This window comes from Saccopteryx bilineata, chromosome 5 (assembly GCF_036850765.1).
Source record: "Saccopteryx bilineata isolate mSacBil1 chromosome 5, mSacBil1_pri_phased_curated, whole genome shotgun sequence".
In the NCBI taxonomy this organism is placed as follows: domain Eukaryota; kingdom Metazoa; phylum Chordata; class Mammalia; order Chiroptera; family Emballonuridae; genus Saccopteryx; species Saccopteryx bilineata.
The window spans coordinates 681,722-707,256 of record NC_089494.1 but is presented as its reverse complement, the minus strand read 5'-3'; the positions used below and the strand labels follow the sequence as shown (position 1 = coordinate 707,256).

The following is a 25,535-nucleotide window of genomic DNA, read 5'->3' as shown; positions in this document are numbered from 1 at the left end:
TGTGCCGGGCTCGAGACCGCTGCCTGCCGCCGGCCGCGGGTCACAGCGCCTGCCCGGCCTTCAGTCCCCCCGAGATCCGGGCCAGGAACTCGCTGCTGAAACGCTGGCGGGGGTCATGGAAACAGGTACCTGGACGTTCATCCCGAGTCCTCGACACGCGGCGGGGAAGGTGAGCCGTCTGCTTGTATAAATATTTTCCTCGCTGTTCATTCCTCCTCCTTTTCCTCCCACCCTGCAGCCATTGTCGTCCACTCGGGACACCTCCCAGTTTCCTCCTGGTCCCCGTGTTCCTTCTCCGTTTCTTATCTAGACCCGTGGTAACTGGAGGATGGAGCCTGTGTGTCTTTCTAAAAAAAGGGTGGTTGTGTCCTGGCCGGTTGGCTCAGCGGTAGAACGTCGGCCTGGCGTGCGGGGGACCCGGGTTCGATTCCCGGCCAGGGCACACAGGAGAAGCGCCCATCTGCTTCTCCACCCCCTTCCTCTCTGTCTCTCTCTTCCCCTCCCGCAGCCAAGGCTCCATTGGAGCAAAGATGGCCCGGGCGCTGGGGATGGCTCCTTGGCCTCTGCCCCAGGCGCTAGAGTGGCTCTGGTCGTGGCAGAGCGACGCCCCGGAGGGGCAGAGCATCGCCCCCTGGTGGGCAGAGCGTCGCCCCTGGTGGGCGTGCCGGGTGGATCCCGGTCGGGCGCATGCGGGAGTCTGTCTCTCCCCGTTTCCAGCTTCAGAAAAATAAAAAATAAAATTAAAAATAAAAATAAATAAATAAAGGGTGGTTGTGAAAGAGAGGGAAACGGAGTGCTCTCAGTGCCTAAAATCCCACCGTTCCGAAGACCCAAAGTTCCTTTACAACCGTTTCTTCTTGTTTGATCATCTTGTTTTCTTGGAACTGAGAGAAGGGACTTGATTCTCACATGGATACAATGTACAGAGGACCTACCTGATCTATCCCAGGCGCTGGGCTGTTGTAAGGTACGAAACAGCTGAAAATTAACATCAATATTCTGGAAGGAAAGGTCAGGCTTTCCTGTCCTGTCCCTTCTTTGGGGAGGGGAGGGAGAAGAATGTAGAAGTTTCTGGCTTGCAAGAACAATGGGTCATTCAGTTTTAAATCTAAAATAAAACTAGAAACTTCTCTTTCAATAGGAGGCATAATTTACATACCACCTTGCATTGATTGTAGTTCCTCCCCCTTCGGAATCTTTTTTTTTTTTTTTTTTTTTTTTTTTTTCATTTTTCTGAAGCTGGAAACAGGGAGAGACAGTCAGACAGACTCCCGCATGCGCCCGACTGGGATCCACCCGGCATGCCCACCAGGGGCGATGCTCTGCCCACCAGGGGGCGACGCTCTGCCCACCAGGGGGCGACGCTCTGCCCACCAGGGGGCGATGCTCTGCCCATCCTGGGCGTCGCCATGTTGCGACCAGAGCCACTCTAGCGCCTGAGGCAGAGGCCACAGACCCATCCCCAGCGCCCGGGCCATCTTTGCTCCAATGGAGCCTTGGCTGCGGGAGGGGAAGAGAGAGACAGAGAGGAAAGTGCGGCGGAGGGGTGGAGAAGCAAATGGGCGCTTCTCCTGTGTGCCCTGGCCGGGAATCGAACCCGGCTCCTCCACACGCTAGGCCCCTTCGGAATCTTGAGGGTAAAATACCTCCAGGCTAGAGAGGGAAGAGGGACCCTGAAAGATTTGTAGATGTCTTTGATTGTGTTACCTTGCAAGTCTTAATGTTTCTGTGTATCCCCTAAACAAATGTGCCAGCTCATACCGTGATGTCATGCTCTCCCCCTCCCGTGTGTGATCAGGGGTATATAAACAGCTCCTGAACTTTTTTTTTTAGTTCTTTTCTGTTTTTTTTTTCCTGAACTATTTTTGGGACTGCACGATTTGGGCCTACAGATGCCCTGTCAGCCATATGTGGCCGGTATATTAATAAATCTCCTCCTCTAATAAAACTTCAAAATTCATCTGGACTGGGTGTCTCTATGTGAACTCGATGAAGTGAGGTACAGTGCCTTTCAGAATCTGAGGTGCAGTACTTTATAACAGGGCTGGGTGCTAAGATGTTATCTTTTTGGCAAGGATTTTACCCAAGAAAAGGAAGGTTATATGATGTATGGAACCAGATTTGGTTGTGAGACAGAATAGGAAGAAGCTAGGGAAATTCCTTTGATTTGTGGAATAAGGGAAACAGACAAAATAATTAAGGCAAAACAATTTGTACAATTTACCGCCATCTAATGAATCACAAGGTTTTATCTTCCCTAACCAAGGACACTTAAGGGCAAATAGTTGACATGTTCCAAACCATCTCAGGGCGACTGGCCTCAGTTGCAGTCCCTCTTCCATGATGTTCTTTAAAAATGAAACTGGACCTAGCCAGGTTGCTCAGTGGGTAGAGCATCTTCCCAGTGTGCTGAGGTCACAGGTTCAATCCCAGGTCAGGACAAATACGAGAAGCAACCCATGACTGCATGACTAAATGGAAAACTAAGCGGAACAATGTGTGCTTTTCTCGCTCCCTTCTCCCTCTCTTTCAAATCAAGGGGAAATTTTAAAAGATAAATAAAAATAACCAGAAAATAACCCTGACCCCTCTTTACACACATTTTGATGAATCAACATACTGAATAACACTTGGAAAGCTAATGGATATTCTGTTAAGACCCTCCCCAGCATCTCTGCTGGGACTTCCACTGGCTACAGAGAAATGCCCTCAAGACAAAAGGACCCAGCTGTGTGTGCGCTCTCTCTCTCTCTCTCTCTCTCTCTCTCTCTCTCTCTCCCACACACACACACCTTTCTCCCTTAGGTGTGTATCTTTGCTCTCTCTCCTCAACTCTAAGGGTCCCCAGGAGAGTTGTAACCAGGAGAGCAGCAGCAGCTTCTACCAGGCTCACCTCCTCAACCTGCCCCGAGGCCCCCTTTGTCTGCTCCAGTGAGCTAACAGCAGCCCTGCCTGGGCTCACTTCTTTCTCATAACATTTCTCGGGAGCCAAAGCAGAGCATCACCTCGGCTCTCTCCTATTGCTGCCTCTACCCTAAGACCTTCCTTCATTGCACTCTCCCAAGCTGTAATAAACGTACTCTCAAAGTCACCTGGACTCGTGTTGTGAAATTTCCCTACACAAAGCCAAGTACCCACACACTACTGGCCAGCCCGAGGCAGACCCACTCTGGGCCCCATCCTCATCCAGTAACAGTTGCTTTTTTTTTATCTTTTTTCTTAAAACACTCATCTGTCAGCCCCTCAAAATAAGAGGTGTTAATGCTTTCATACCCACAGCCTGAGAAAACCCTGTGTCCAGCCCAGGCCCTGGAAAGGAGCCGAGGCAGTTCCCCAGCTCTGGAGACAAGGGGCAGCTGGGCTGCAGGAACCGCTCTCAAAGTCGACAGCATCTCCAGTTTGTTCTGAAAACCTTGCTCTCTGAACTCATACTTAGAACATGGACAGGGGAACGGGTCAGCCTCAGTTGCAGAACTTTTTTACCTGGATTCTTTCTGCAAAAAACATTCTCAAAGTGCCGAACCTTCTACTGCCGTCAAGTTAGATGAGTTTTAGTTATTTTTTTTCTTACAAAAGAAAGAGTTCTTGGAGAGTGAGGCCTTTGCATTATCATCCCATTGCAGACCTGTCTAAAAAAAATCATTCTGTAACTTTTTTTGTGCTGTAATAAACACTACAAGGATAAACGTTTGGGTTGTTTTTTTTTTCTTCCCACTTTTGGAAACAGTCCTGTCTATAGCCAAACCATCCTGGATGCGCTTGATCTCGTCTGATCTCAGAAACAGTTCTTACAACATAAACTCATTTGAACTCTGAAGAGTCAACATCACTTTTTCCTATACACTTCTAGACCCTGCCTTTACTGTCCCTGGTGGAGGAGGGGCCCGTCAGTGTCCTGTGGTGGCAGGAAAACCTGTACAGCACTTTCTAAAAGGAGATGGGGGAGTCCTGTATCCTAGTAGTTGAAAATAAAGTTAACTGTGATCCAACCATCCTAAAATGTTCCCAGTCGAGTGCTTCCCAAATGAGCACTAGAAACAGCACAGGACCCCACTGCGGACTGCCTGGCTCGAGTGGCCTCCTCAGGCTCTGGGCAGGACTGCCTGGCTCGAGTGGCCTCCTCAGGCTCTGGGCAGGACTGCCTGGCTCGAGTGGCCTCCTCAGGCTCTGGGCAGGACTGCCTGGCTCGAGTGGCCTCCGAGGCTCTGGGCAGGACTGCCTGGCTCGAGTGGCCTGAGGCTCTGGGCAGGACTGCCTGGCTCGAGTGGCCTGAGGCTCTGGGCAGGACTGCCTGGCTCGAGTGGTCTCTGAGGCTCTGGGCAGGACTGCCTGGCTCAAGTGGCCTGAGGCTCTGGGCAGGACTGCCTGGCTCGAGTGGCCTCCGAGGCTGTGGGCAGGACTGCCTGGCTCGAGTGGCCTCCTCAGGCTCTGGGCAGGACTGCCTGGCTCGAGTGGCCTGAGGCTCTGGGCAGGACTGCCTGGCTCGAGTGGCCTGAGGCTGTGGGCAGGAGGAGCCCTGGAGCCAGCAGAGTAATGACACAGGAGAAAAGGTGGGGGGTCTCGGTTTGATTTTCTTTTCCTGCTATCTCAGCGGGGCTGGGCAGGGAATGAAAGGTTTTCCTCTGACCCTTAACCACTCCCTACCGTCTAACAGATAAAAAATGGAGGCGGGATTCCATGTGCTCAAGCTTGCTCATTGTTTCAGAGGGCCACTGGGTCCTGAGCAGAAGTGGGACAGGGACAGGGACAGACGGTCAGGGATGGACGCCTCCACAGCATCAGAGGACACCTGGCGGCTGCAGGATGTCTGCAGGTGCTGGGAGGGCGCTATGTGTGGGCAGCAGAGTCCTGCTGCAGAGCCCACTGCCCGGCAGAGCCAGGACAGACGCTGGGTGAAAGGCCCTCACACACTGTGCACAGGAAAAAGTCTTAGAACACACTCTCAGTCTCCTTAGGGCAAGCTGGGAGCTCCTGCCCAGGGAGGGACCCCCGGGTGTGCAAGAACCCATACAGTCCGAGTCAGGGTCACTGTTTACTAACAAAATAGCTTTAATTTGGAAAATGTTCAAGGAAATAAATTAATGAACTGATAGTTCATTAATTATCAGTAATCAGTTCTACAAATGGTACCTAACAGATGAGCACAGACTGAGTCAGAGGAAACAAAACATGTATAATATACAGAAGAGGATGTACAGGTGCTTTTATGCCTTCCAGAAGTCCACAGATTCAAAGGTCCTCTCAAAGTAAGAAACTCAACTGAACACTACAATGTTTATCCACAGTCAGAAAAAGGGACTTCCACATCTATTTTATAAACTTAATGTAACAGCATCACTGTTTTTTTGTTCCAGCATTTATCCGACTCATGAGTTTTTAGGTGAATGGGGCCAATCTTGAGAAGTCCCTTCCTTGAATGGCGGAGCAGTTAGGGGGCGCCCCGGGGGCCCGAGGCCGTGCACCTCACAATGCCCAGCCACACTGCTGGGGCTCCTGCTCTCTGCCTCCAGACTCCCGGTGGACAGGACTCCACTCTCTGAAGAAAGAAGACATTGGATCACATGCTAACAACACATAATTCTCAAATACTTTCCTTCTCTCTGGAAAAATTTCTAGGAGCAAAAGACATCAGAGGCAGCTCAGAACCCAGGGGCAATGCCCTCGAGTTCCTGGTCCGCTGAAGTGCTGGGGGCATCTGTGTCCAGAGCCAGCAGCACCGGCTGGGCCCTCAGGCACTGAGAAGTGACCAGGCACACAGGATGCCACAGCCTGGCTGTGCGGCCAGAAGCCTTGTCCAAAGAGCCAGGGCCCCAGCACACTCACTGTCTGTGGCCTCCTCATCCCCTTCAGCCCACTCGGACCATTTGTAATTCACTTCGTAAAGCCCTAGCTCTCGACCCCTCTGAGGGGCCCCATCGTCACAGACTGCTGTGGACGCTCACCCACCCTCCAAGGCCCACGGCCAAGCGGAGCCCTGGTGGCACTCAAGGTTCCCTGGAGCAGAACCAGGCCCCATCTGTTTCACGGGTGCAAACCCAGGGCAGCATGGAGAGGGGAGCCCCTCCTCCTCAGACACAGCAGGCAGCCAGGGGGCCTCCTCGCCCTCCCTGGGTCACAGGCTGCGTCACTCACCTGGCTTATGTACTCCACACACCTCCTCCCAGGTGTAGTCAGCAAGGTTGACGGGCTGCGTCACCCAGGGGTCTGTCACTAGCTTCTCCAAGGTGGTGCGCTGCTCGGGGACCGGCTGCAGCAGCCCAGATAAGAGGGTCATGAGATCTGGGGACACAAAATCTACCCTAGGCATGGGGCCAGGAGACCATCAGTGGTCCGGGCCAGGGTCTAGTGGACGGCATCTCAACACAGGCCTGTCTGCCCCCATGCGTACCTCTGGCTGGGCAGCAGGTAGCCCTGGCACCCACACTTTTAACTAGCACCCCAGGGTTTTGGGCGCATGGGGCCCCCAGCTGCGCTTTGACAAAGGCTGCAGGAGCCACCTCTGACCTCCAGAATGAGAGCTGGGAGTTCGAGATCCTGCCTCCGTCACTCAGTGTGTGGAGGTCCCTAACCACAGCCTGTCCTCAGGTGCTAGCCATGCAGAGCCATGCACGACACAGTTCGTGTGACAGGACAGGCAGGGGGGGGGGGGCGGCTACAGTCCTAGGACCCAGAGGCCCACGAGCCCCGCAGTGCTCCCCTGGGCTGATGCGGGCTGACTGTGACTCCCTCAAGCTCATGCTGCAGCAGGCGGGGCCTTGGGGAGGTGACCAGGGCAGCCAGATGAGGCCGTGAGAGTGGGGACCCCATCAGGGAATTAGCGCCCCAGTATGCAGAGGTCAGAAAGCTCACCCTGTCCCTCCCTCCGCCGTGTGAGGCCACACAGAACAGGCTGCCAATAGCAGCTGACCCTGCCAACGCCTAGACCTCAGACTCCTGGCCTCCAGACCGAGAGGCAGACGCCCATTCTCTGAGCCCCTCGTCTGAGCTGAGTGCCGTGGCCACCTGAGCTAAGACACAAGCTTCTGACCCAAGCAAAGAACGAACGGACTCTGCATGAAGACACTCGTTACCTGGGTTACGTGCGTAACAAACGACTGTGGCATCACAGAGTGTCGAGACTGGAAGGGACCTCAACCCTGTGGGCCAGCTGCAGCTCAGGAAGTCCTTTCCGGCCACCAAGCCCACACCTGCCCCCCCCCACTGGTCCACACTTCAGAGGCAAACGGAGCTCACACTGCCGCCAGCTCACAGAGCGTGTGGTGCGACAGACACCCCCAGCCACCCTTCTGCAGGAGCTGCTGGGGGGTCTGCCCACTAATGGTCACTGCCATGTCAAAGCCCACGGGCGGTAATGTCTATGAGAAGACGGCCCGGGATCCGAGGGGACGTGCACGGCATAGAATTGTTGTGATGTTTTAAAGTCAGATTCCGCCTGACCAGGCGGTGGCGCAGTGGATAGAGCATCGGACTGGGATGCTGAAAGACCCAGGTTCGAGACCCCGAGGTCGCCAGTTTGAGCGCGGGCTCATCTGGCTTGAGCAAAAGCTCACCAGCATGGACCCAAGGTCGCTGGCTTGAGCAAGGGGTTACTCGGTCTGCTGAAGGCCCGTGGTCAAGGTACATATGAGAAAGCAATCAATGAACAACTAAGGTGTCGCAACGAAAAACTGATGATTGATGCTTCTCATCTCCCTCCATCCCTGTCTGTCCCTGTCTATCCCTCTCTCTGACTCTGTCTCTGTAAAAAAAAAAAATTAAAGTCAGATTCCAATCATCCTCCAGGTCAAAGTGTGGGAGGCGTGGAAAGAAGCAGGGTGAGGCGTCAGCTCTGACGAAGGTCCTGGGAGACAGGAGGCAGGGAGGGATGTGGCTGCGGCCCCGCTCACCTTCCGACACCAGGCACGGGGGGTTCATCGCGGCCTCCACGGTCTCCTCCGGCTCGCTGAAGGGGTTCTCCTCAAAGACGAGTGTGTACAGCGTGACTCCCAGCGACCACATCTCCAGCTCCGGCCCCTTGTACCTGACGGGGGGAGCACTCAGGGCACGCGGAGCTTGGCTGAGGCCCGGGCGCCCCGAGTCCCCAGCGAGCTGCCACGCTCTGAACACACGCTGACGTGGGGCGTGTCTGCCCCGTCCAGGCACCATCCCGTGCGCCCCGAGTCCCCAGCGACCCAGATGCTGGCCAGCGAGCTGCCACGCTCTGAACACACGCTGACGTGGGGCGTGTCTGCCCCGTCCGGGCACCGTCCCGTGTGCGGGAGAGGGAAGAGACGCAGAGCCCCAGCGCACGGGCAGCGGAAAGGCTGACTCAGGAGAAAACACCCACCATGTGGACCGGACAATGCACACGGCACCAGGGGTCAGGCAGCGTCCCCCAGGGGTGTGGGGGCCTCCCGGAGGAGGTGGGCAGAAGGCGTGAAGGCAGCAGGGCCCCGGGGAGCCACAGGCAGTTCCAGACCAGGGCGGCGTGCCCCAGAGACGGCCCAGGCGACATGGGACGGGCACTCAGGGTGACAACAGTGCAGCTGAGAACCCTGAGGAACAGAGATGACGGCAGCCGTGGGGACAGAGGAAGGGGACCAGAGGTGCTGGGGGCCACCAGGAGCAGCAGCTCTGGGAGGGGACGCCGCCCCTGTGGGCACTCCTGTCGTCATACACGCCCTCTGCCCAGCCACCGCGCACGGAGCCCTGCCAGGTGCTGCCACCAGACCCTTACACGGCCCCACCCTGACCCTCCCAGCAGCTAGCGAGATAAACACCACCTGTGTCTTATGGACAAGAGGTGACGCTGCTGCCCAAGGGGCACCAGAGCCAGGCCGACTGCCCCCCACGGGCCCTGCGCTGCCCGAGGCAGTGGGTCACTCAGGTCCGGGCTCGGGGCAGGGCACAGTCTGACCGGAAGAAGATTTGGGGAGCATTTTCATCAGACCGCAGATTCACACGAGGCAGCTGAGGAAACTGGTGCGTAAGCAGAGAGCCCAGGACAGAGCCCTGTGCCGTCGGGAGGCCACAGAGAGCCTGGGGCAGCAGGAGACAGAAAACCGGGGGAGCAGAGGGGAAGCCGGGTGCACAGACCACAGAGCAGCAGTCAGGCCTCCGTGGCCGAGGGTAGAGGGGTCATGGGGACAGACCTCAGGGGACGGAGGGGTAAGAGGCTGCAGGAGCTACAGCAAGAACAGATAGGACATCTTTTAATTTTTGTGTCATTTTGGTTTTGGAGAAAGATTTTTCAAGAGTTTTGGAGGCTAAACAGAAAAATCCAAAAGACTAGAAGAGTCACCAGATCACCCACCTGGCCTCTGTCACTGCCCTCCTCCCTGCTGTGGCAACACGGCACAGCCCCGACACGAGTCAGCCAGTGCGCTGGCTGTGTGCCAGTGAAGCTCTATTTATAAACACAAGTGGCAGGCCCTGCCTGTCCAATGGTGGCACCGTGGTTAGAGCACTGATCTGAGACACTGGTCCCAGGTTCAAAACCCGAGGTCATCAGCTTGAACAAGGGGTCAGTGGCTCAGCTGGAGCCCCCAGTCAAGGCACCTATGAGAAGAGTCCAGGAACAACTGAGATGCTGCAGCAACGAGTTGACGCTTCTCTCTCTCCCTTCCTGTCTGTCTCACTAAAACAACAACAATAAAAAGCAGTGGGCCAGATTTGGCCCAGGCCCATCACGTGCTGAGCCCTGGAGTAGACAGAAGTGAAAATGATGAGGAAGGACACTCCTAAGAATGGGACCTAGAATCAGAGCTCAGAAAGCCTTTGACCCATGAGACGGGTGAGCACGCAAGAGGGAGGGCGGAGCTCGGAGGACCCTGCAGCCAGCTGGTGAGGGGTAGATGGCACGGCCGGGGTGCGGGAGAAGGTGGGAGCACGGCAGCCCAGGGAGGGCAGGGCCTTGGCAGCACTGAGCCACGGGCAAGGGTGCGGCACGCCAGCCACCAGCCCACATCACGGTCCTACGGACAGGCAGCCCCTCCCACACTGAGGCCACGAGGGCCACCACCCCCTCCTACATTGAGGCCACGAGGGCCACCACGGGACAGCAGCCCCTCCCACACTGAGGCCACGAGGGCCACCACGGGACAGCAGCCCCGGGCTCTCTGGGATGCCACTCCAGAGCCGTCCGTGGACGACCCCAGTCAGTCTGTCACTGTCAGAGGCTCTGGACGTACACAGAGGGGATGGGTGGTTTGAGTGCCCCGCCCCGTGGTCGTTGGCTCGGGGGCAGGCCAGTGTGTGCACCAGGCGGGCAGCGGGCCCCGCGTGAGAAGCCTGCAGCCCTCCTGACTCCGAAATGGAATGTGACCCGAGCAGACACCTGGAAGGCCCCAGTCACATCTCACACAGATGCCAGGGGGTTTCTGTGAACGTGAGTTACAGCACAGACACAGCAGGGGCCGTAAGCAACGCTCCAGACTCAGGCCACCTGGGCTCCAACCTGGCTCTGACCAGCTCTGAGTGTCCCCACACACCTATCACATGAGAGGACCAAAGGCGTGGGCTCGAAGGGCGCAGCACAGCGCTGCAGCAAGGCCCACGGGACGTGGCGGCGGCCGTCCCTGCAGCCACAGCACCTGCAGACGCTCTCCCTCGACCTCTGACACACGTGTAGGGGGTGCACGAGAAGGCCTGTGGTCTGAATATGACCTGTAAAGCCCACTTAGGACTCGCAAAGGCACACTTCGTCACGTGTGGATGGCACGGAAATCCACGTGTGTGACGCAGACGGCACTGAGAACTGTGTGCATGCAAGCCCCAGCAACAGCTGAGCAAGGTCCGTGCTCTGCCCGCCTCAGCCCCGGGTGTGGGCCCCGCCCAGAGCCGGGCACCCTGCGTCCTGCCCGCAGACGGAGCAGCCCCACTGCCCAGGCGCATCTGCACAGGAGCTGCGCCAGAGCTCCCCCTGCTGCCGAGTCCCTGCTCTGCCACGGCCAGCCCAGCTCCTCCTTACAAACGGGTAAGACTCCCCTCACCAAAGTAAACCCAATAAAGGAGACTTCTCTAAACTGACTCAGTCCCATCTTTTGGATTCCTTGATCTTTCTGCTAACTTGTAACTGTATGAAAGCTGCACACGTAAACAAAAGCTGAGATGACGCGGGATCCCTGCTCCCATGGCTCAGCTGCCCAGCCAGCCTTCCTCGGACGCCTGCCCGCTGCCCCAGCGCCCGCCTCCCGCCCTCGGCATGCCCCCCCCCCGCCCTCGGCACCCGCCTGCCCGCTGCCCCAGCGCCCGCCTCCCGCCCTCGGCATGTCCCCCCCCCCCCCCCCCCCCCCGCCCGCGGCACCCGCCTGCCCGCTGCCCCAGCGCCCGCCTCCCGCCCTCGGCACCCGCCTGCCCGCTGCCCCAGCGCCCGCCTCCCGCCCTCGGCACCCGCCTGCCCGCTGCCCCAGCGCCCGCCTCCCGCCCGCGGCATGTCCCCCCCCCCCCCGCCCTCGGCACCCGCCTGCCCGCTGCCCCAGCGCCCGCCTCCCGCCCTCGTACAGGCGAAGCTGAGCCGCCCTCCGACCCCGAGCCCACAGACGACCGCCCACGCGCGGTACCTACGGGTTCCCCATGAGCACCTCGGGCGCACAGTACTCGAGCGTCCCGCAGAAGGTGTAGAAGAGCTTGCCCCTCTCCAGGTAGGCAGCGGAGCCGAAGTCTATGAGCTTGATGGTGAAGTCCTCGGCGATGACGATGTTTTCGTCCTTGATGTCCCGGTGTAGGACGCTCTTGGAGTGCAGATACCCCACCGCCGACACCAGCTGAAAGCAGGAGGCCACGGGGACTTTTCAGAGTGATTCCAGCGAAACACGCGTCTGAAATGAGGGCTGAGAGCCTGGCCTGTGGTGGCCCAGGGGACAGAGCGTCACCCTGCAATGCTGAGGTCACCAGTTCAAAGCCATGGGCTTCCCCAGTCAAGGCACAGAGGACAAGCAATCAATGAACAACTGAACTGAAGCAACTCTGAGCTGAAACTTCTCATCCCCTCACCCCTGTAAAATCAATATATAAAACTTTAAAAATTAAAATTAAATGAGGACTGAGAAGCAAAAAAGAAAGAACAAGGAAAAAATTCTCTAACTCATAAGGAACAGTGACAGGAAAGCACGCTGCATGGATGCCCCAGACTCGACCCGGCCGACCTGGAGGCAGAGAGCGCGTGGAGCTTCAGAAACGTCTTGCGAAGGCTACAAAGTACCGGACGCTATGCTGACCTACATCGGTGACCCCAGAGTCAGGGACAGCGGGCGACCTACATCGGTGACCCCAGAGTCAGGGACAGCAGGCGACCTACATCGGTGACCCCAGAGTCAGGGACAGCGGGCGACCTACATCGGTGACCCCAGAGTCAGGGACAGCAGGCGACCTACATCGGTGACCCCAGAGTCAGGGACAGCGGGCGACCTACATCGGTGACCCCAGAGTCAGGGACAGCGGGCGACCTACATCGGTGACCCCAGAGTCAGGGACAGCGGGCGACCTACATCGGTGACCCCAGAGTCAGGGACAGCGGGCGACCTACATCGGTGACCCCAGAGTCAGGGACAGCGGGCGACCTACATCGGTGACCCCAGAGTCAGGGACAGCGGGCGACCTACATCGGTGACCCCAGAGTCAGGGACAGCGGGCGACCTACATCGGTGACCCCAGAGTCAGGGACAGCGGGCGACCTACATCGGTGACCCCAGAGTCAGGGACAGCGGGCGACCTACATCGGTGTGACCCCAGAGTCAGGGACAGCGGGCGACCTACATCGGTGTGACCCCAGAGTCAGGGACAGCGGGCGACCTACATCGGTGACCCCAGAGTCAGGGACAGCGGGCGACCTACATCGGTGACCCCAGAGTCAGGGACAGCGGGCGACCTACATCGGTGACCCCAGAGTCAGGGACAGCAGGCGACCTACATCGGTGACCCCAGAGTCAGGGACAGCGGGCGACCTACATCGGTGTGACCCCAGAGTCAGGGACAGCGGGCGACCTACATCGGTGTGACCCCAGAATCAGGGACAGCGGGCGACCTACATCGGTGACCCCAGAGTCAGGGACAGCGGGCGACCTACATCGGTGACCCCAGAGTCAGGGACAGCGGGCGACCTACATCGGTGACCCCAGAGTCAGGGACAGCGGGCGACCTACATCGGTGACCCCAGAGTCAGGGACAGTGGGCAGCAGGGTTAACGGGCGACACCTCCTGTTCTCAGTGCGTTCAGACTCTGCCAGGAAGCGACGCAGACGAGCTCGCGCTCTCCCACGTGGGAAAAGAAGAGCGACCTTCCCAGAACTTCCAGGTCGGTGCCTCAGAACCTCCCTGCAGGGGTCCTGGCAGTACTTCTGGAGTGGACAGCTCTGAGGAAGGCACGCCCACTTAAGGAAGCTGTCGTTAGAAGCGAGTCACGGCCTGACCTGTGGTGGCGCAGTGGATAAAAGCATCGACCTGGAAATGCTGAGGTCGCCGGTTCAAAACCCTGGGCTTGCCTGGCCAAGGCGCATATGGGAGTTGATGCTTCCAGCTCCTCCCCACCTTCTCTCTCTGTCTCTCTCTCTCTCCCTCTCTGTCTCTCTCTCTCCTCTCTAAAATGAATAAATAAAATTAAAAAAAAAAAAAAACAAACAAAAAATATTAAAAAAAAAAAAAAAAAAAAAAAAGAAGCGAGTCACCCGCACACCCCCTGCAAGACTCCCTGCAGCCATGCGGGCCTTGGAGGCCAGTGCTCCGCCCGAGTGCCCGCAGCCTCCCAGTGGGCACCAGCAGGATCCATGCGGCACAGGCTACCAGCGGTCTCCTGGGGGCCAGGGCAGACGCACAGGCACAGAGCCCCCTCTGACAGCTCCGCTCATCTGTGAGTCACTAACCCTTCCCCGTCGCTCCCGGGGGGCGTCTGCCCAGCCTTCCTTCCCAGCTTCCCTTTCTCTGCTCCAACCACACGACTCGCTTCTCCAACACTGAGGGCTGACGGAGCCCAGAGAGAAGTGCTACAAACCGCGGGGGTCTGCAGCCCCCGGGACCGGCCCGCACAGTGGCCCGCCTCACCTGTCGGAAGATGTAACTGGCCAGCGGCTCGTCCAGGCTGGGGTGGTGGTCAATGAACGCAAAGAGGTCCAGGCCGGAGCCGTGCTTCTCCATCACCAGCTGGAAGAAGCCCTGGTTCTCAAACACGTCCAAGACCTGGGAAGAGACAAGGTGGTCGGCCGTGCGAGACAGCTGCAGGCAGCACCCCTGGGACGGGTGGTCGGCCGTGCGAGACAGCTGCAGACAGCACCCCTGGGACGGGTGGTCCGGCTGTGCCGAGACAGCTGCAGGCAGCACCCCTGGGACGGGTGGTCCGGCTGTGCCGAGACAGCTGCAGACAGCACCCCTGGGACGGGTGGTCGGCCGTGCGAGACAGCTGCAGGCAGCACCCCTGGGACGGGTGGTCCGGCTGTGCCGAGACAGCTGCAGACAGCACCCCTGGGACGGGTGGTCCGGCTGTGCCGAGACAGCTGCAGGCAGCACCCCTGGGACGGGTGGTCCGGCTGTGCCGAGACAGCTGCAGGCAGCACCCCTGGGACGGGTGGTCCGGCTGTGCCGAGACAGCTGCAGACAGCACCCCTGGGACGGGTGGTCCGGCTGTGCCGAGACAGCTGCAGACAGCACCCCTGGGACGGGTGGTCGGCCGTGCGAGACAGCTGCAGGCAGCACCCCTGGGACGCCCCGGGACCCCGTCAGGCCTCCCTCAGCCAGGACCAGCGCTCCACCTTGATGATGTTGGCGTGCTCCACCCTGGACAGGATCGCAATCTCTAATGTAACTTTTCCAAACTTGGGGTCCTCGACCCAGCAATCCTCCAGAACCTTCTCCTTTTTAATAAACTTCACCACCACCTACGGGGAGAGCAGAGGTAGGAGCAGCTCAGGTGTGGCCCACAGGCCCCTGTGCACTCCCCACACCGGGACACGGGATGGCACTGAAAACAGCCCCTGCAGCACGAGGCACAGCACACCTCGCCTCCCCAGTTTCTCAGCCGAGGACCGAGGACCGAGAAGCCGGAGAACTAGAAACCATCACAGCCTGTCCACGCTGACTCGGAGACTAGGCGGAGCTCAGCAAGGTGGACGAACACAGACCGATGTAAGAAGAGAGGTGATATGAGAAGAACACAGTGAACAAGGCAGAAAGTGCGACAGAAAACAGACACCACTCGTAAAGGGGAGAAACCCTGTAAGTCACTGAGCGGCTACCGGGAAGTGAGTGCCTGCATGTGGCCAAAGGAGCCACAGGGCCAGCGGTGACCTCAGGCCAGGCCTGGTTCACACCTCAGTGAGGACCCTAGACAGGTGACAGCCTGGGGCCCCATGGAGCAGTCAGTCTGCCAGGGAAGCAGGTGGGGTTCTGGGGGGGCAGGTGGGGTTCTTGGGGGGGAAGGCGGGGTTCTGCAGGGGGCAGGCAGGGTTCTGGGGGGCAGGCAGGGTTCTGCAGGGGGCAGGCGGGGTTCTGGGGGGCAGGTGGGGTTCTGCAGGGGACAGGCGGGGTTCTGCAAGGGGCAGGCGGGGTTCTGCAGGGGGCAGGTGGGGTTCTGGGGGGGCAGGCCAGGTTCTACAGGGGGCAGGCGGGGTTCTGGGGGGGCAGGTGGGGTTCTGGGGGGGCAGGTGGGGTTCTGGGGGGGCAGGCCGGGTTCTGCAGGGGGCAGGCGGGGTTCTGGGGGGGCAGGCGGGGTTCTGCAGGGGCAGGTGGGGTTCTGGGGGGGCAGGCGGGGTTCTGGGGGGCAGGCGGGGTTCTGCGGGGGGAAGGCGGGGTTCTGCGGGGGGGCAGGGAGGTTCTGGGGGGTCAGGCGGGGTTCTGCGGGGGGAAGGCGGGGTTCTGAGCAGGAACTGCGGCAGCACTGAGCCAGGGCAGAGCAGGAACAGCGGGGAGCTTCTGTGACGTCCCGTCTTCTCTCACTGTGACCAGGGGACAAGGTGATGGCCAGGGTGCCAGCATGAGTGTGACAGTGGACAAATGCTCAAGATTCTGGGGAGGGCGGGTCACTATGACTGCAGGGCCAGCTGAGACGTGAGAGGAGCAGGTGAGGGGCCCCTGCCAGGGAAGGGGAGCACAGGTGGCAGGGGCTTGAGTTCAGACATTTGAAGGAGAGATGTCTGCTGAGCGGCCAAGGCTCCCCCACCAGCTGCTGCAACCTACAACGAGCTTCATGGCGGAGCAGAGAGCGAGAAAGAAAGGAAGAATTCACAACAGAACAAATAAAGAACTTTACAGGTTCAGACCAGTCTTACCAAGATGCAAGCAAGAATGAAGAACACACACAGAAATATATCCTGGTGAGATTCTGAAGTACAAAGATTTAAAAAAAAAAAAAAAAGAAATATCAGCCTGACCAGTAATGGCATAGTACAGCGGTTTGGAACCTATGGCTCGCAAGCCAGATGTGGCTCTTTTGATGGTTGCATCTGGCTTGCAGACAAATCTTTAATTAAAAAAATAATAACATTAAAAATATAAAACATCCTCATGTATTACAATCCATTCATTTCCTACCACTCATGTTCATGGTTGCGGGTGGCTAGAGCCAATCACAGCTGTCCTCCAGACAACACCAAATTTTTATTGAATAATGCATAATGTACACGGGTCGTTGTATGGCTCTCACGGAATTACATTTTAAAATATGTGGCGTTCATGGCTCTCTCAGTTCCTGACCTCTGGCGTAGTAGACAGAGGGTCAACCTGGAACACTATGGTCCCAGGTTCAAAACCCCAAGGTTGCCAGCTTGAGCACAGGGTTGAGTGTAGGATCATAGACATGACCCCATGGTCCCATGGCTTGAGCAAGGGGTCACTTGCTCTGCTGTAGCCCCTTCCCTACCATCAAGGCACATATGAGAAGCAATCAATAAACAACTAAAGTTACGCAACTTCGAGTGGATGCTTCTCATCTCTCTCCCTCTCTTACTCACTAATAAAAATAAAATAAAAATTTAAAAACAGGAAAAAAGAAAAATCAAGTTGATGGAAGCAAAATGCACATCAGCATAATGCTAGATGACAATAAACATGAGGTCTGCAAAGTTCTGAGAGGAAAAAGACATCACCACACATTCTTCTAGAAAAATTAACAACAAATACATCCCAGCAGATGAAAAATAAACACTGGAAAAGAGCAGAAACCCCACATGAAGATAATGGGGATGTAACAAAAGGACGAGGCTTTACACTGAACACTGCACAACATTGTTGAAAGAAATTCAAGACCCAAATAACCAGAAAGACACCCATGTCCCTGGATGACAAGCACCGATGCTGTGAAGAGGGCGAAACTCCCCAGCGGACCTACTGACAGACCCTGGAGCATCCTCTGTCGTGTGAACGGCAGGCCAGTTTTCCATGAGAAGCCTATTTTCCATTGGCTGCTCTACTTAATTTGTCAGCCTAATAATATCTAAATTGACATCTCTGTTTTCTGAAAGACAAAAATACTTACGTGTCTCTTTTTAACCCAAGAGAAGGCTTTCGAGGCCTCTTTCTTCACACTTCAGATACAAAGGTCTACTACCGGGGTCCCCAAACTTTTTACACAGGGGGCCAGTTCACTGTTCCTCAGACTATTGGAGGGCCACCGCATACAGTGCTCCTCTCACTGACCACCAATGAAAGAGGTGCCCCTTCCGGAAGTGTGGAGGGGGGCCGGAAAAATGGCCTCAGGGGGCCGCATGTGGCCCGCGGGCCGTACTTTGGGGACGCCTGGAGAAACCTCGGGAGTCATTGGATCCCTGATCCAAAACCAAAATGAGAGGGTCCGACTCCAGGAAATTAGAGATGACAACAGAAAGGTAAGAGGGAGGCTGCTCGGGACTGACCGGGCGGTGGCGCAGAGGATAGACTGAGCCTCGGACTAGGATGCAGAGGACCCAGGTTCGAAACCCCAAGGTCGCTGGCTTGAGTGTGGGCTCACCAGCTTGAGCATGGGGTCAGTAGCTTGAGCATGGGATCATAGACATGATCCCATGGTCACTGGCTTGAGCTGAAAGGTCACTGACTTAAGCAAGGGGTCACTCGCTCTGCTGTAGCCCCCCCCCAAACCCATCAAAGCACATATGAGAAAGCAATCAATGAACAACTAAGGAGCTGCAAAGAAAAACTGATGCTTCTCATTTTCTCCCTTCCTGTCTGTCTCTATCTGTCCCTCTCTCTGTCTATCACACACACACAAAAAAATATACTCAGCAAACTCAGCTCCATGAGCACTTTTCTCATAAGGAACAGCTTAAAAGTTCATTCAATCCAACAAGCTGGGAAAAGTGCAACATTAACTCACAAAGATATGAGCCAGAAAATTACAAGAAAACAAAACAAATACTTGATGAACACAATGGACACTTCTTTGGCCGCCTAGGGAAGAGAGAGCAGACAGTCCAGACTGACCGTGCACTGGGGCACCTGAGGCCCAGCCCAGGCCTGACCCCGGACGTGACTCATCACCGTGAAGGGAACACAGGCGCGGTCACCTCAGCAGACGCTGAGCAGATTTCATAGACCTCAACACTTAGTCATAAGAAAAGCTTAGCTAAAAATAAAACGAAATATCCTCAGACCAAAGTATCCACCAAGAAAGAAAGGGGCGGCTGCAGTGGGCAGGGAGCCCTGGGGCACACCTGTCACGTCTGTGGCTCTGCAGGTCCCGCCAGTGACAGGGGGGAAAGAAAGGACAAGGAGAACCAAGCAGAAAAGGCTCGATGGCTGTCGTGACCACAGGGAGCCACCGGGACCCGTGCAGAGCTGTTAGAAGCAGGGAGACCGGTGCAGGTTTGTGACCGGCCAGCCGCCAGCACACGGCTCCGGGACTCAGCAGGCCGGGCATGTGGGCTGTGCTCATGGAGACAGCACTGTCGCCACATCCACGCCCCGCGTCAGACACACAGGCAGCTCCCAGTCACGTCCCGACAAAGCTGCGTCTGAAACTCGTCCAGACACAACACAGAAACAGCCGGGACCACGGCCGGGAAGCAGCCCTGCAGGTCCCACCTGGAGGTCGAGGACGCACCGGCGCGGGAAAGGGCGCGGGGTGGAGCGTGTCCGCTGGAGAGGCCTCCGCCCGGCACCAGAGCCTGCGCAGGGCTGCCACGTGGTGCACACGGAGGACTCCCGCCCACCGAGTCCCGAGGCAGGCATGAGGACTGGAGATGTGGGGCCCCACCTCCCCCGAGGGCCCAGTACCTCCTTGTTCTGTTCCCTGTCCAGTGCGGTCCACACAAAGCCAAAGGCCCCGCTGCCCAGCGGGCTCAGCGTGCTGTACTTGCGGGAGTACGCACCCTCGCAGGCTGCCAGCCCCTCCAGCTCCCCCGCTCTGGCGGGCTCCTCAAACCACAATCTGCTGGTGACCACCTGCGTGTGCGAAGGGAAGGAAGGTTTGGAGAGGTCACCACACGTGACCAACGGGAAGGAGGAGGCTGCAGCAGGCAGGCGCGTCACCCCACCGTTCCCTGCAGCTGCGGGGACAGCAGCACCCAAGCCCTGTGGGGCCCACTCCTCCCGTGCCCAGGGGGACCCGGCCTAAAAGCCAAACTGGCACACGTGTCAAAGCGTGTTCACACCCAGCCTGCACACGGACACACGCAGATGTGAAGTCCTACCTGGGGGTTAATACACAAGACATTAGACCCCCTCCTGCCACAGAGGAAACCAGAGAGAGGTGCTGACGGGGAGACAGCTCCACACAGAAAAGTGACCACCAGACAGCGGGCTGACACCCACCTCGCCCGGGCTGAGCGGAGGGTGCTCGCACGTGGAGTGCGTGGAGCTGGGCGGGCTGGCCAGCAGCAGCTGGGTCCTTGTGGCCGAGGCCTGCTGGCCATGCCGGAGGTCCTTCACCAGCCAGCAGCAGAAGAGGGGCGCAGGGCCCTGGAGCTCCACCCGCTTCACCTCCAGCTGCACACCTGCAGGGGGGGGGGGGGGGCGAGAACACCACCCTCTGCCGACCTCACCGGGACAGCTCCGGGGCAGCAGGGAACCACACAGCCCCGGGGCAGCAGGGAACCAACCACACAGTGCCCGGGGCGGGGGCAGCAGGGAAAGGCCGCGCGGGCACCATGGCCTCCACCCGGTGGGGCCAGGGCTCAGCTCGTCCACGGCAGCCAGAGGCCAAGGGACGCACTTCAGAGACCCTGCCACCCTGGGGCAACCTGGAAACCTGCCCTCGGCAAACCAGCTCGAGCGGCTTTGCCCCGGGTGGAGGCATGTGAAGGACCCAGCAGACACACACACACACGTGCCGGCTGTGTCCCAGAGGACACGGACTACCCGTGCTCCACACGTGTACATGCGAGCATGTGCATGCGCTTTCACACGGCCTCCGCAGCCCACACCCAAACACGCTGTTTCTATGGGAGCTGGGGTGTCAACAGGTGATTCTTTTCTTCTTGTTTATAGTTTCAAATATGCAAAAAATAACATGTATTATTTAAAAGCTTTTTTAAAGTTTAGAAAAAAAGCCTTAAGAATCAACAGCACAGGCCTGGCCTGTGGTGGCGCAGTGGATAAAGCGTCGACCTGGAAATGCTGAGGTCGCCGGTTCGAAACCCTGGGCTTGCCTGGTCAAGGCACATAGGGGAGTTGATGCTTCCAGCTCCTCCCCCTCTCCTCCCTCTCTCTCTCTCTCTCTTTCTCTCTCTCTCTCTCTCTCTCTTTCTCTCCCTCTCCTCTCTAAAATGAATAAATAAATTTAAAAAAATAAAAAAAAGAAGTCCTGTAGACCCAGGGACTTGAAGAAAAAAAAAAAAAAGAATCAACAGCACAAAACCAGCCTTAAATAAGAGGCTAAACACATGACCTGTAAAGTAATTAGTAAAATTTAAAAAACAGAAAGTAAAGCAACCAACTTCAAAGGGCACGTGAAGGGGCCGAAGGAACAGTCCTCCCAGTGCTGGTCAGAGCGCACGCGGCCTCCCCCTCACCAGCCCTGGGGACCCGGCCCCCACCCCGGGTACATGGAAGCCTCCCCCTCGCCAGCCCTGGGGACCCGGCCCCCACCCCGGGTACATGGAAGCCTCCCCCTTCTCAGCCCTGGGGACCCGGCCCCCACCCCGGGTGCTCGGCAGCCCTGCTGCTCACGACCTAAGCTGTAACTTCAGGTCCTCGAGTATGTATCACCGGGCGGGGAGCCGTCACCCCCAGGATGAGGATGCCCTGCCCTGCTGCGCTCTGGGGACGCCCAGGACGTACTCAGCAACAGGCCGTCGCGGTGGCAGCAGCTGCCCGTGTAGGTGCCCTCCTGGATCTCGCCCGGCGCGCTGGTGGCCCTGGGCGTCGCCACACTGTCCCCTCTCACAGGCGTGGAGGTGACCTGGATGCCCAGCGTGGGCTCCTCCGACGGGCACGTGCCCACGGGGCTGGTCCCCAGCCTGGGCAGGACACAGCCAGGGCTCCCCCTGCCACTCCCACTGTCACATCCCGAGGTGTCAGACGGCTCTGTCCGATCGAGGCCGGGACGGGTCTCACAGAACTGCCGGCGTTCGTCGGGATCGAAGCTGGTGCCGGTCAGCAGCAACAGCTCCCGGTCGCGCACGGGCCCCGCCCTTCGCCCACGCACCGCGCTCACATCCACCTCGGAGCCGGCCAGCGAGGGAGGCGCTGAGCCCACGGGCTCGGACGAGGCGCAGGAGCAGTTGGAAGAAGTTCGGTCTGTCCATTTGCTGAGTAACAGTTCCTTGAGGTTCCAGGAGAACAAGGTCCCGTTGGGCTCGGGGGCCTCCACTGTGTCCAGCAGGCCGGGGAGGTCTGTCGCCAGGGCGTAGCAGGCCGAGGAGCTGCCCGAGCGGCTGCCGGACAAGGGAGTGTGCGCGGCCTGGACCAGCTCAGCAGAGGAGACGCCCCGGGGCCCCCCCAAGCTCCTGAAGCTCGATGTGGACAGCTGCTCCTTCAGTAGGCACGTCTGCAGCTCTTCCCTGTCGCCCTGAGCTCGTGGCCACGGCTGCTCCACGGCCGGCATCGAGAGCAGGAGCCGCGCTGTCCCCGAGGGGCTGAGGGCCGCGTCCAGGCTCCCCGGGGGCGCACTCTGCTCAGCCCCGCACCCACAGGGCCCCATGGCGCCGGCCCGACGACTGGGGCTGCTGGCAGTGCTCAAACCCATGGGCTCCAGTTGTGCTTCCTGGGCGGGGCCACGCACTGGGCCCCGGCTCCTGTCCTCAGCGGGGGTCAGCACTGGGCCCCGGCTCCTGTCCTCAGCGGGGGTCAGCACTGGGCCCCGGCTCCTGTCCTCAGCGGGGGTCAGCACTGGGCCCCGGCTCCTGTCCTCAGTGGGGGTCAGAGCTTCCGAGTCCTCACAGGAAGCACAGGGTCTCATGTCCACCGAGTCAGACCTGCTTCCCCCCAAAAGCTCCTGTCTGAGGCTCTCTGTTGCCATGGGTTCCAGCTTCTCCAAGATCGTGCCACACTGGTCCTCGGGTGGCAACGGCTGGTGACGGGCTGGTGGGCATTCTTCTGGGATGCTGTCCACCCTGGGGGTCACAGCACAAATAACAATTACTTAGGAGCCGTAAGACTCAAAAACAACCATCACATGAATTTCCCTTCTATTACAGACAAGTATAAAACACTTAACAACATACACTTATGACAGAAAGAAAAGACTAAATTTTATAGCCAAGTTAAGAAAATAAAGCACCAACTCAGGTATTTTTCCAGCTAAATGCCAGCTTAGCTGTAACTGCTCACAGAAGGCCAGTGAGCACCAGGACAACACACTGAGGCCATGTCAGCTCACATACAACACAGGAGCAAAGGGTGAGGTTAGATGTGATCGGCTGCAAATGCCCTCTGACCTCACGGGCAATGGGAAGGACAGGAGGCTAGCAAAAACAGGGCCTGGTGTGCAGGTCAGCTGGCTCCCAAGAGCTGGAATGAAGCCCACAAGTACGTCCAGCGAGGATGGCGCTGACGAAGAGGCTGCCATCATGCAGACAAGGTGATCGCAGGGAGCCTGGGTCAAGGCTCCCTCAGCCACTGTGGCACCACACCACTGACCCATGTCAGCTCCGGGCAGGTGCTGGTACCAGGACCAGTGAACGTGGCCGCACCCAGCCTTGCTGGGCAGATGTACCAGCAACAGGGTAGACGCACCAGAGGCTCACAGAGGCACAGGAGACAATGACGGCTCCACAGAGGGAGTGGTGAGCAGAGTTTGGAGGAACAGCAGAAGTCTGCTAGGGGAACGAGGGTTGGGGTGAGGGTCTGCAGAGCCCAGGAAACAAGTATCTGTGCCTTTTGCTACTCTAGCTCTTCCCATTCCAGCCATCAGCAAAGCCCAGAGACCAGCCCCAGGCCAGTGTCCGGAGCGGCAGGTCCTCTGCACGGAAGCAGCTGAGGCAGGAAGGGCTCGTTCCCTAGCCACGCAGGGAGGGCAACCCGTCTGACGCGGTCCCGGGCTCAGGCCCAGGGCAGCTCTGCACTGCTCCTGTCTCTGCACTTCCCAGCCTGCAGATGTCACCTTGTCACTAAGCACTGGCCAAGGAGAAATGGGGGAGTACGGAGGAGGCCTCCCTCCCACCTCTCCTCCACTGCCGTGTCTGCAAGCCGTGATGAACAGAGGGGATGGCAGGGTCTCCCACAAGGGCACCCCCATGGGGTCACGGGACCCCACCCCAGCCTCCCGCTGCCTCCCTGAGGGTGTCAGCACCTGTTCCACAGTCCAGACGTCCACTCGGCCTCCTCACCCACCGACTAAAACTCAGGCTGGGCTGATCCAGTGGGACTCCCTCATTGCATAACCACGTCCCAGAAAACCAGCTGTCCAGGGCGCCAAGGAGCCCAGGGCAGAGCAGGACATGTCACCACTGCGATGCCCTGCAGTGAGCACCCTCAGCCCCCTCCCGCAGCACACCACCTGCTGGGCAGAGCCTTCCTCCTGGCCTGGGGATGGGCCAGGAGAGCAAGCAGCAAACAGCTCACAACACCGAGCGGACAGCACGGTAAAGGAGGAGGAAGCTAGGAAGCCTGAGCAAAGGACAGGACACAGCTGGGACAGTCTCAACAAGAAAACACCTACCTGAACCCTGCCGTTGGACAGGGTCGCACCTCGCAGAAAGGCCTTTGAGACACATGACAGTGTGCATGCAATGCACGCATGTCTGCACGGAGGACCACGCACACAGTATGGTCCTGTCGTATACATGAGTGTGTGCATACATGCAGTGTGGGACTTGTGCTCTTTATCATTAATCTGTACTTTCAAAAGGCACACATATTGTCTGACTGGGCAGTGGCACAGTGGATAGAGCATCGGACTGGGATGTGGAAGACCCAGGTTCAAGAGCCCGAGGTCGCCAGATTGAGCGCGGGCTCATCTGGTTTGAGCAAAAGCTCACTAGCTTGAGCCCCAAGTTGCTGGCTCAAGCAAGGGGTTACTCGGTCTGCTGAAGGCCCACGGTCAAGGCACGTATGAGAAGGCAATCAATGGACAATTAAGGTGTTGCAATGAGCAACAAAAAACTAATGATTGATGCTTCTCATCTCTCCATTCCTGTCTGTCTGTCCCTGTCTGTCCCTCTCTCTGACTCTCTGTCTTTGTAAAAAAAAAAAAGGCACACATATTTATTCTCACATTGCCTATTTTAAAACACAACAATAAGCAAAGGAAACCAGACACAGGGGAGGGTTAGGTCAAGTTCAAGGACAGCCCCTCTGACCTGCACCCAGGCCCCACGCAGTGTCCAGGTGAGTCCTGAGCAGAGCAGAGAGGCTTTGGGTGCCACACACCCAGTGTGGCTCATTGCTGTGTGGTAGGCATCAGAGATTTTTAAAGGAGAAAACTGTTTTAAAACCTACCAAAATGGCATGCACAATAGGATAGTGTTAACTGAACAGGAGACTTTTTATTTCTACTTTTCTAAACTTTCCAAATTCCCTAACCTGCACCTCCTTTAAATAGAATACTTTGTTATATAAACACACACAAAGAGAACAAATTCATATTATTTTTTAAATGAGAAAATTGTGCTTATATTGGTTTCCTAGAACCCACCTAACCATCTCCTTCCAGGTAAAATGGGGGCTGTCACATAGAGGCTGCTGCAGGCAGTGCCAAAGAACCCACACCTTCCCAAGGACTCACCCCGGAATAGGCAGGGAGGGCAGGGGAGAAGGGAGCCGGCCTCCGGTGTCCACTTGGGCCTGGGTTCTCATGATGGCTGCTTGGCTCCCCCTCGGCTTTGCTGTCCTGTCTGGTGGCAGCACATGGTCACCAGCGAGCACGACATTACCCTCTGGGTCTAGCAAGGACAGTGAGTCTCCCTTTGAAGGCAGCCCTGCTGAGACGAGGCTCCTCATCCTCCAGCCACTCAGGCATGGGGCTGGGGGCTAAACTGACCTACCAAACTCCAGCTGCCCAAGTGCACAGCCTGCCCTGGATCCAGCCACCTCTGGCCACCCTACGGACACCCCAGTCCAGGTCAGCACCCTCTGCCTGCCCTGTTGCATTCACTATCCTGGGTCCTGCTCTGGCCAGCTTGATCTCACCAACGGAGGATAAGCAGGCCCCTTATTGTTAGCCCATGGCCCTGCAAGGGCTCCACTCTGATTCAGGG

At 57.8% G+C, this 25,535-nt stretch overlaps 1 protein-coding gene and 1 long non-coding RNA gene across 3 annotated transcripts in view; one reads left to right on the top strand and one right to left on the bottom strand.

Annotated features, from left to right (window-relative positions):
- The first annotated feature begins 30 nt into the window (after positions 1 to 30).
- LOC136337761 (uncharacterized) lies at positions 31 to 3,686 on the top strand. The gene is made up of 2 exons (XR_010731884.1): positions 31 to 169; positions 3,280 to 3,686. It is a non-coding gene; the product is annotated as an uncharacterized lncRNA (long non-coding RNA).
- A 1,427-nt stretch (positions 3,687 to 5,113) lies between these two features.
- PASK (PAS domain containing serine/threonine kinase) overlaps positions 5,114 to 25,535 on the bottom strand; it is a 32,179-nt gene continuing 11,757 nt past the window's right edge. For both annotated transcript variants that reach the window (XM_066232483.1, XM_066232484.1), the window contains exons 9-18: positions 25,064 to 25,220; positions 21,178 to 22,451; positions 19,711 to 19,892; positions 19,174 to 19,341; positions 14,721 to 14,846; positions 14,017 to 14,151; positions 11,545 to 11,744; positions 7,887 to 8,020; positions 6,133 to 6,279; positions 5,114 to 5,536 (exon numbers count right to left, since the gene is read on the bottom strand). In XM_066232483.1, coding sequence (XP_066088580.1) covers positions 5,367 to 5,536; positions 6,133 to 6,279; positions 7,887 to 8,020; positions 11,545 to 11,744; positions 14,017 to 14,151; positions 14,721 to 14,846; positions 19,174 to 19,341; positions 19,711 to 19,892; positions 21,178 to 22,451; positions 25,064 to 25,220 — 2,693 coding nt within the window. In that variant the 3' untranslated portion in view covers positions 5,114 to 5,366. The remainder of the gene's footprint in view (positions 5,537 to 6,132; positions 6,280 to 7,886; positions 8,021 to 11,544; positions 11,745 to 14,016; positions 14,152 to 14,720; positions 14,847 to 19,173; positions 19,342 to 19,710; positions 19,893 to 21,177; positions 22,452 to 25,063; positions 25,221 to 25,535) is intronic.